At 37.8% G+C, this 9846-nt stretch overlaps 1 protein-coding gene across 1 annotated transcript; it reads left to right on the top strand.

Moving 5' to 3' along the window:
• Window positions 1-6541: 6541 nt before the first annotated feature.
• LOC148122369 (olfactory receptor 8C8-like) lies at window positions 6542-7522 on the top strand. Its single transcript, XM_087905941.1, has one exon. It carries the CDS (start codon window positions 6542-6544, stop codon window positions 7520-7522), a length of 981 nt encoding a protein of 326 aa, XP_087762067.1.
• Window positions 7523-9846: the final 2324 nt, after the last annotated feature.

The raw sequence follows: 9846 nt of genomic DNA, 5'->3' as shown, positions 1-9846 counted from the left end.
TAGTCTCTGTTCGTTTACCTAGATTTTCCATATCCAGTTGGTTCTCAATTTGTGTTTTCTTCATTGCCTCCATTTCAGTTTTCAATTCTTGAACTGTTTCCATTACCTGTTTGATTGTTTTTTCTTGGTTTCCCAGTGTATCATTCACGGATTTACTCATTTCTTCAAACTTTTTGTTATACTTCTCATCCATTTCTTAACTCATTTCTTCAATCCTTTTGTTGTACTTCTCATCCAGTTCTTTAAGGGAATTATTCATATCCTGTTTAAGGGACTCTATTGTTTTCATAATGGCATTTTTTCCCTATTCTTCTGAATTAAGGGGTTCAAGTACTTCTATTGTAGGGTCATTGGGATCTGGTGATTTCATGTTGTTTTTTAAATTGTTGGAGGAGTTCTTGCCTTGGCATCTGCCCATCACTTCTTTCAACTGCTCTATATTGGATCTTCTAGTACCAGGTCAGGTTCCCTTGTTGTGCAGGGACGTCACTGACAGAAGGTCTACCTTTCCTCAGGCAGTCTATTGAAACACAGGCACTTCGTCCTGCCAGGTTGCACTCACAGCCCTGGCCCAGCGCACAAGGGAGCTGCTCTGGGGAGATCTTGTGGCCCCAGGGGGAAGGGGGGAAGAGAGGAAGGTGTACCTGGATGAAGGCTGGGATGGGATTCGGGAGAGCTCCACAGGGTGAAGTCACCACTGCAGGGCGACCAGAAAGTCGAGGGATGCGGGGAAAGTCTGAATTCCTCCTTGCGGAAGCCCTCTGCCCAGGAGCAAACTCACCCCTCCTCCAAGGGATGTCTGCTAGAATGTCACTGTCTCTTGCTGTCCAGGAATGTGGCTGAGCTGATTCAGGGCCTGCCTCTCAGGCAGGTTCTCAAAGCACAGGAACTGCCCCTGCCCGGCTAAGCCCACAGCATAGGCTCAGAGTGCAAGGGAGCAGCTCTGGGGAGATCTTGTGGCCCCAGGGGGAAGGGAGAAAGAGAGGAAGATGTACCTGGATGAAGGCTGGGATGGGATTCAGAAGAGCTCCGCAGGGTGTAGCCACCACTGCCAAGCGACTAGAAAGTCGAGTGAGGCAGGGAAAGTCTGAATTCCTCCTAGCCGAAGCCCTCGGGCCAGAAGCAAACTCACCCCTCCTCTAATGGATGTCTGCTAGAAGATCACTGTCTCTTGATGGCCAGGAATGTGGCTGAGCTGATTCAGGGACTGCCTGTTAGGCAGGCTCTCAAAGCGCAGGAACTGCCCCTGCCCGGCTGAGCCCACAGCACAGGCTCAGAGAGCCAGGGAGCAGCTCTGGGGAGATCTTGTGGCCCCAGGGGGACGGGAGAATGAGAAAGGAGTGGAAATTTTTATAAATTAATAGTAATAATTAAAAAAGAAAATTGATAGAGACTCAAACCAAAATCAATTTTTCATTTCCATTTTCAGGACCTCAAACATTCTCCTAAAGTTATTTTTTTACTACATTTTATTGGTCATTTTTTCTGCTTCATCTGTATTGTGCTATTCATGCCTTGCTCTTGAAGAGTCACTAGTTTTTATTGGGCTATGCTGCTCTTTGTGGTGTTGAGTATGTTCTTACCTTGTCTACCTATTTTTTTCCTCTGATTGATGTAGTTGGAACAATGACTCTGGTGAACACTCATTCAGACGCCAGCAGATCCCAGGGCTTAGATTCATTGTGAGGGAAGCAGGGACATAGTTCCAGCCACCCTGGAGGTCACTTGGTGTTTGTTGTGGTTGCTCAGTGATCCACTACACCACTCTGCAATCCTGGTGGTTGGGGCTGTTCCCACTGAGGTTGCTTGCTTGGGACTTCTCATGCAGAGTTCACTGAATCAGTCCTCTTTCTATGGAGGTCATTGGCTTGAGCCTGCTCTGCAGGGGATAGTTTGCTAGGGGGTGCTCTGGTGGAGGTTACTAAATATAAGTTCTTAATATCCCTTTATATGCCATAGTCTGCAGGTCTTTGAAGTGTTCAAGATTATCTGTCTAACTGAAATATATCTCTGTATATTTAGAAGGCCTAACATGACTAAAAGTTTATTATTATAGAAGACTATCTATTGACCTGTATTTCTTAATTATGCATTATCTTTTAAGAAGAGATGTATAAACATAAAACTTTAAGCAAGTGTACAAATTAAATATAGCAAAATTGATATCTAATTTGTATCAATAAACCAAAGTCCATACCAATGCAAAGTATTTATTTCTATATGCTATCCCCCTTTCAATGAAAACAAACATTTATAAACAATCCTTTTTTTAGTTTAGGCATAGATTTCTTCAAATTGCTTCACTCTGTTTATTGGATGAACTCTGTTTCGGGTACATTAAGTCCTTTCAGGATGTCTTTTTCCAGCAAATTTCATTTGTCTTGAATAAATCCAAAGGTTCCCATCCTCTGTGGAAACAAAAACAGAACCTCTATTACAAAGTAGTATATCCTTAGTATCAAATTTTAAAGTCAAGATAATTTTAAAATATATATGTTGGTTTATCTTAGTAGCCCCAGAATCAATTTTTAAGCAGTTAACTCATTAACATCCAAAGAAAATGCAATAATATACAAAATCCAGACCCTCTATGAATATTCCATCTTTCTGTGGCTTATTTTTTCACTCCATTACTTTTTAAATAATTATCCTATTATTTTTACCCCTTAATATATGACTGTCTATACTTTTTATTACTTTTACTGTCTTCTTAAAGACCATTTTATTTTTAAAAACTATCTCTTTCTATAGTTGTCTATAACCATTTTCTTTTATCTTAAGCCTACATACGTTTTTAAACAGATCTTAACCCATCTAAAGGCTTATTTTTGTCTGACTCTATTTTTACGGCATATCTGTAATCCTTTATGATCACTCCTTTAAACTGTTAAGAGGGCATGGCTAGTGTCAGAGCAGCCACATTGGCTGTTGGTTCCACACAACTTGCCTTTCCAATATGATAGAGGTCCATTTACTGCCAGCTCTGGGAGCAATGTTCGCCACCCCAACTCTGGGAAGCAGTTGTTCCACACTACCATCAAGTAGCTTGCATCACACTACCCACAAACTCCATTCAAGTGCTCAGTGGAAGGTACTCCCAGAAGAGCCCTCCATGCTGACAGTATGAACCAGGAAGTCATTTCTTAAAGAAGCCATGCCACTACTCACTTCTAGTACACAGAGCTAACTGAAGAAAATATGGCTACCAAGAATCTGCCATTGACTCCCATTTTTGTTTGTTTAGAAGTGCTTTTAAAGCTTTCTTAGGCTTTGTGTGGCTATACATTGCCCCATGTTGGATGCCAAAGTCATATCAAAGAGTTCCACAATAGCCTGGAATCGAGTATAGCAAATATTTATTTATTTGGAGATATACTCACAGTAAGGGTAGATATCTAGAGTCCTCCATGTGCACTGGAAAATGGGAACTAAATGCAGAAGAAAAGAGGACCATACATCCTTTGCATCTATACTTGCAGTACCAAAGACCATGCCCCAAAAGGCCCGGTATCTAAAAGGCTATGGCCTAAAGGGGTTCTCACATCACTCTTGTATAAGTAAGCTTGTTCATTGTGTCTTCTCCCAAAAGTACAATATAAGTAAGACACCTACCTCTTTGAATCAGATATATAGAATAACGTAAGTGGGTTTCCAGGCTCTTTCTGGTACATTTCCATTAGACTGCCTTGTCCAACCAATCTCAGCTTTTCTGTACTGGTGCCTGTGTGTCTTTCCTTTTTTTAGTGACTCACCACCCAGTCATGTTTTCAGGACACAAACATGTGAATTGCAGCAGTACACTTAGACTAGTGACTCACTTGGAAAATTTTCACATGGTAACGATGGATAGAGTGATTCTTTTTCCCCTGTCACTGCCATTACGAGGGGCACAAACCATTGCTTTCTTTTTCACTCTGTTCTTAACTTAATTCAATCTGTTGTTCTCTTTCTTGTTTTTTTTTTAATAAAAAAAGTTTTCACTATATAGCCTAGATTTTCAATCCCTGAGCTCTGCATCTTCAATGCTAAGATGAAGGCAGTGTACCTGTGGTCCAAGTCTAACATTCTTAAGACAAAGGACAGATTAGGAAAAGAGGAATATAATAATTTTCTCAAGGTTTTATACAATAGGAACTATTCAAAACAACAATTCAGAGATCAAGGAAAACCATCCAGTTTTATTGCTAGGATTGAGAGACACTGAAATGTTCTATCTATAAATGTTATTGGACAAAAAGTTAAAAAATGGTTACCAACTGAAAGCCCTTTTGTGTCATAGTCATTTTTCCTGAATACATGCCTGGACCCCTTCGGGTATGGAGGTCATTGACTCACTATAAGGTATGGATGATAAGACAAATTCTTCATGATCAGATGACTCACTCAAAGAGGCAAAGACTTTGGAAGAACAATATTTGTGTTTTAGGATTGATTTTGTGCAGAGTGATTCTATATTCTTTAGGTTTCTATAAGGAGGATCTTTGTTCTAATGGTCTGTCTTCATAAATAAAAGGCTCAGAGCAAAGCATTGACAGCTTTATTAGAAAAAGGTCAAGTTACCTACAAGGCCTGTTCTATTAAAATAAAACCAAATTAATTGACAGAAAACTTCAAAGCCAGGAGAGCTTTTGTTTCTAACACATCATTTTTGGAGCCTGAACAGTTGAGATATTACATTGACTAGAGAAATTTTCTTGTCCACGGCCACTGTGTAGGTTGTGAGGTTGTGGTTTATAATACCAACATGAAATTCTGAGCAAGGCTATGAGATGATATTCATTTTACGTTACATAGGAGAGCAAAACAGCTTTTAATCAATTCCTCTGAATGTCTATTGAGAATGAGAAATCCTGATTTACCTGTTTAAAGATATAAACTGGGAATAGGGACTAGACCTTTTTACATGTCTAGGATAGTTTTATGTGCTACAATACATGAATCATTAAATTTAATTAAAACACCAATAGAGTAACTCCTTTATCTTGTTCATATTACTATTATTATCGTTGTTACAGTGTTGTGATTAGACCTAGAGGCTTGTGTATAAAACTAAGTTTCTACTACTGAGCCATATCCAGACCCTATTTTTGAGATATATTTTATAGCAAGCCACAGAAATATGAATATGTGAATATAAATGCACAAAACCAGATGAATTACAATTTAGACATGTAGCTTCATTAGTATGAAACAAAACAATCTGGATTTAAACTCAAACTGTCTTGAGTGCACATTTCCTTTTTCTTAAAAGTTTTGCTCCAAAATCTTTTAATTTTTGTAGATTGCTTATTTAATACTTAGTGATGCAATCGCAGGGCTTGTAGATAATTACTAGAAATGACAGGTGAGTACTTCCCTGTTTTTTTCTCTTGCCGAGCTGTGGTGGGCAGAATGAACAGTATTCTGAAGGGAACAACCCAATACCCTGATCAGGCAACTAGGTATTCCTGTTGGGGAATTACAAACTAAGCAGGACCTTGAGTCTCAAAAGAGAGTGTGTTTATATCCATGTTATATGATATAAGCACAGGTTCTGTTATTTCTACCCTTAAAGTGGAAACTCACTCAACCTGGGACCCTTTCTACAAGCCTATAAGAACAACGTAAGAAGGAAAGATGTTTACTTCTCCTGCCTGTACTCACCTCATCAGCACACACATTCCTTCTTCAGGATCCTGAAGACTAGGTGAGACACATAGCCTTGTCTGACTGAGCAACTATAGATTATAGACCTTTGAGAAGATATGGTTGAACTACAATCTGTAAGTCATTCTACTGAATTGCATTTAAATTTCATAGAAATATTTACATGTTATATATAATATAGTATTCATAATTTGTTATATATAATTATACTTATTGCATCATTCCATAAGTTCTGTGACAATAGACAGCCCTGAATAATAGTATTTCTAATATATTATCCTATAATACTAGGTTATAAGAGTCTCAATTGAGAGAAATTATATATTGGATGCAAATGAGATTATTTTCCTTTGAGCAAATAAAGAGAACATTTAAGAGAAAATTTTAAATTGAAATCATGTCGTATCCTTGCATAGATATTTTAGTAGGTCTGAGCCAGTTTTCTATTGATAACTAACATCTATTTTTTTTTTCACAAAATTAACCTCCTTAGAATATTGGAGTGAAAGGGCCTGTGTGGTACGACAGCAATCACATATTCAGGAAACAAAAAAAATTATATTTATCTTCATAACATCTCCTAAAACTTAAATCTATATAAATAATGAGTTTAGGAGAGAGCATTTTCTTTCTATTTATGTCCCTGATCCTAAAAGAAGCTTAAAGAGACAGGAAAAAGTGGTTGTTTAAAGACTTAGGAGTTGGGCTAGTGGTTAATCAGAGTAGATGCTTATGATGAACAAGAAAAGAAAAAACAGATTTCTCAGAATGAGTAGCAATGTACTCTGAATGCTTTGCTCAGTGGCTTCAGACAATCCTGAACTTGTAACAACTGGCTCTAGCTGTTCTTTTGTAGTCAGTTACAGAATTCCTTGTTTAATGTGACCCTTTACTGATGTTTCTCCAGATCGACTGTGACAAAATGGCTATGAAGAATGACTCTACAGTGACTGAATTCATTCTCGCAGGATTGACAGACCAACCTGAGCTCCAGCTACCCTTGTTCATTCTGTTTCTGGTGTATCACACAGTCACTGTGGTGGGGAATTTGAGTTTAATGAGTCTCATTTTCCTAAATTCAGACCTGCAGACCCCCATGTACTTTTTCCTCTTTAACTTGTCCTTCATTGACTTATGTTATTCCTTTGTCTTTACTCCCAAAACACTAATGAGTTTTGTTTCAGAGAAGAACACCATCTCCTATAGAGGATGCATGACTCAGCTGTTTTTTTTCTGCTTTTTTGCCCATTCTGAGTGCTATGTGTTGACAGCCATGGCCTATGATCGCTATGTAGCCATCTGTCAACCTCTGTTGTACATGGTCATCATGTCTCCTAGAACATGTTCCCTGATGATGTTTGGTTCATACTTCATGGGGTTAGCTGGTGCCACTGTCCACACAGTGTTTATGGTCAGACTGAACTTTTGTGATTCTAACATCATCAATCACTACCTGTGTGATATCTTCCCCCTTCTCCAGCTCTCCTGCAGCAGCACCTATGCCAGTGAGCTTGTGAGTTCTGTTGTTGTCAGCACAGTGGTCATTGCATCTAGTGTTGTCATCTTAATGTCCTATGTTTTGATATTTTTAAATATCACCCAATTGTCATCAGGTAAGGGTTTGTACAAAGCCATGAGCACCTGTAGTTCCCACATAATAACTGTTGCCCTATTCTATGGATTTGGTATGCTTTCACATATCAAAACATCATCTGATGAGTCTGTGGTTCAGGAGAAAATTCTCAGTGTGTTTTATACATTTTTGCTGCCACTGCTGAACCCTTTTATTTACAGTCTCAGGAATCAGGATGTCAAAGTTGCTCTAAAGAGATCTCTAAGGAGATTCACATTAAATGAAGCACTCGGGCTGTCATAGTCCACACTCCCAATTCCAGTCTTTTTCCTCCCCTTTGTTTTGCTCTCACCTTCTTATTAATACTTAAATGTCTTCCTTTCATCTTTGTTTTTATATTCTTGCAAGGTTTTCAGTGTATTATTTCTTCTCATTCCTTCACAAAAGTTCTTTATTATTTTACATGGAGATAAGAAAATATTTTTGGCCTGGGTACTTATTTTGAGTGTTGATCCAGCTTCATCTTTGTTCTAGGTAGATTCACAAGGTGACCTATTTTGTATTGTAAGAGACGTCTATTTACTTTTTATCTATGTACTTCTATGACTAAGGAAAAATAAGAAGATGATTGCTTTCTAATAAGTTTACTAGCGTTGATATTGTCAGATAGAAATTTATAGAGAATTTTCAATTTAAGTTCTATAAATACACTTGATATGTGATTCCCCTCTGCTTACTTTGAAAATCATTGGTTAATAAAGGAACTGTTTTGGACCTGTAGCAGATTTATAGGGCAACAGAGCTAGGTGGGGAAAATTAAATTGAATTTTGGGAGAAAAGATAGTCAGAGAGAAGCTATGGAACTGCTGCTGGAGACAGACATGCTGGAAATATGTGGGTATGCCACAACATTGTAGTGATGAACAGATTAATGGAGATGAGTTAATTTATCATATAAGAGTTATCAAATAAGAAGGTAGAACTAATGGACCAAGCAACAACTTTAATAATATGGTTTCTGTGTGATTATTCTGGGACTGAGACAATGAGCAGCCAGGAACCAACAAGCAGCCTCCTCACAACAAATCGGCACCAAAGTGGCTAACTATAACCCATGCAAAACCTCAGAGGGCTTGAACTTTCACACACACACACAAAGCAAAGTTAGTTTGGTCACATTTTCTTTGCGAATGGACTTTGTTTATGGAGGCATGCTGTACCTCTTTAAGAGAGGTTTTCTTGATTCAGTGGTAGAAGAAAAAAATCTGTGTTGTTTTGAAATGCTGGCTTTCTTGGCCACACTGCCAGTGGGACCTCTGGCTCTTTAAGGAGGCCTGACATTTAAATGGATTTGTGAGCAATGTACTACACCTTGCTTAATGGTAATATAGACCTGCAGTGCCTAAAACAGGGACAATGTGCATGTCTTCCAGAGGTGTTGAACAGACTTCCACCTTATTGGACTGTGTGGTGCAAGCAGGACGGACCTATATACCCTAGTAATACCACAGCTTAAGGGTTTAAGAAGTGCTTAGCATTTTCAGAAGCACTTCTGGACAGTTAAGAATTACAGATGCACAATGTTACATACTCAGACATAAAAGACCTCTAAATGGTTCACAGTATTGGATAAATGTATGTAGGCTTGGGAGAGAGAAGAAAGGAATATAGAGAGTTACAGAGAGTCATAAAGATAATAAAATAAATATGAAAAAAGGAACAGAGTAAAAACAAATAAGCCAAGTAAAGATGAAATATACACAGAGTCTGGATTATGTATATTATTGTGTTTTCTTTGAATTTTTTGACTGTGAAGGACCTGGGTACAGAGAAATATTTCATTGTAATGGCTGCTAAGATAAACCAGCATATGTATTTTAAAGGTACCATTATTTCAAAATATGGGTCTAAGGATATGTTGCTTTGGAAAAAAGGTTCTTTTTTTACTTTCCACAGAGGATGAGAGCCTGTGAATTGCTACAAGGCTAATGTGGTTTGGATCAAGAACCACCCAAAATTTACTGTGAATACTTCCAAAAATTACTTTACCCAACAAAAAGTAGGAAGCAGTTTGGAGAGAACTATGCCCCATATGACCTAAAGGATTATGTATAAGTTTTTGTTTAAATTTAACGGGGATATTCTGTGGAGATTTGCATTGGTATGGATTTTGGTTTATTGAAACAAGTTTAAGGTCAATTTTGTAATACTGTGTATATGTATATTTCTGATCTTGATTAAGGTATTGTGTTTGTGTAGCTCTTTTGAAAATGTAGTATATACTAATAATATAGTTTTCCTAAGTTGTGATAAAAGATTAAGTAGATATAAATATTGTAAATATAATTCTTGCTTAATATCCATTTTGTATATGTAATTTTAATTTGTTAAAGTTAAAGACCTTCCATTTTTTAAAAGAGTAAAATGGAGATTATGTAGGATTCCCCTTTAAATGCTGTGAATATCAATGGTTAATAAAGGAACTGCTTTGGGCCTATAGCAGATCTATATGGCAACAGAGCTACATGAGGAAAACTAAACTAAATGCTGGGAGAAAGGAAGCAGTGTCAGAGAGAAGCCATGGAGATGCTGCTGAAGATATTGAAACTTTGCTGGTATGCCATGGC

This window comes from Myodes glareolus, chromosome 4, assembly GCF_982192425.1.
Source record: "Myodes glareolus chromosome 4, mMyoGla1.1, whole genome shotgun sequence".
Taxonomy (NCBI): Eukaryota; Metazoa; Chordata; class Mammalia; order Rodentia; family Cricetidae; genus Myodes; species Myodes glareolus.
This window is presented reverse-complemented; position numbering and strand designations above follow the sequence as displayed.

Bases quoted from the DNA above. Each gene is read 5' to 3' on its own strand.
- LOC148122369 (XM_087905941.1), top strand. From the start codon at position 6,542: ATGTTTCTCCAGATCGACTGTGACAAAATGGCTATGAAGAATGACTCT.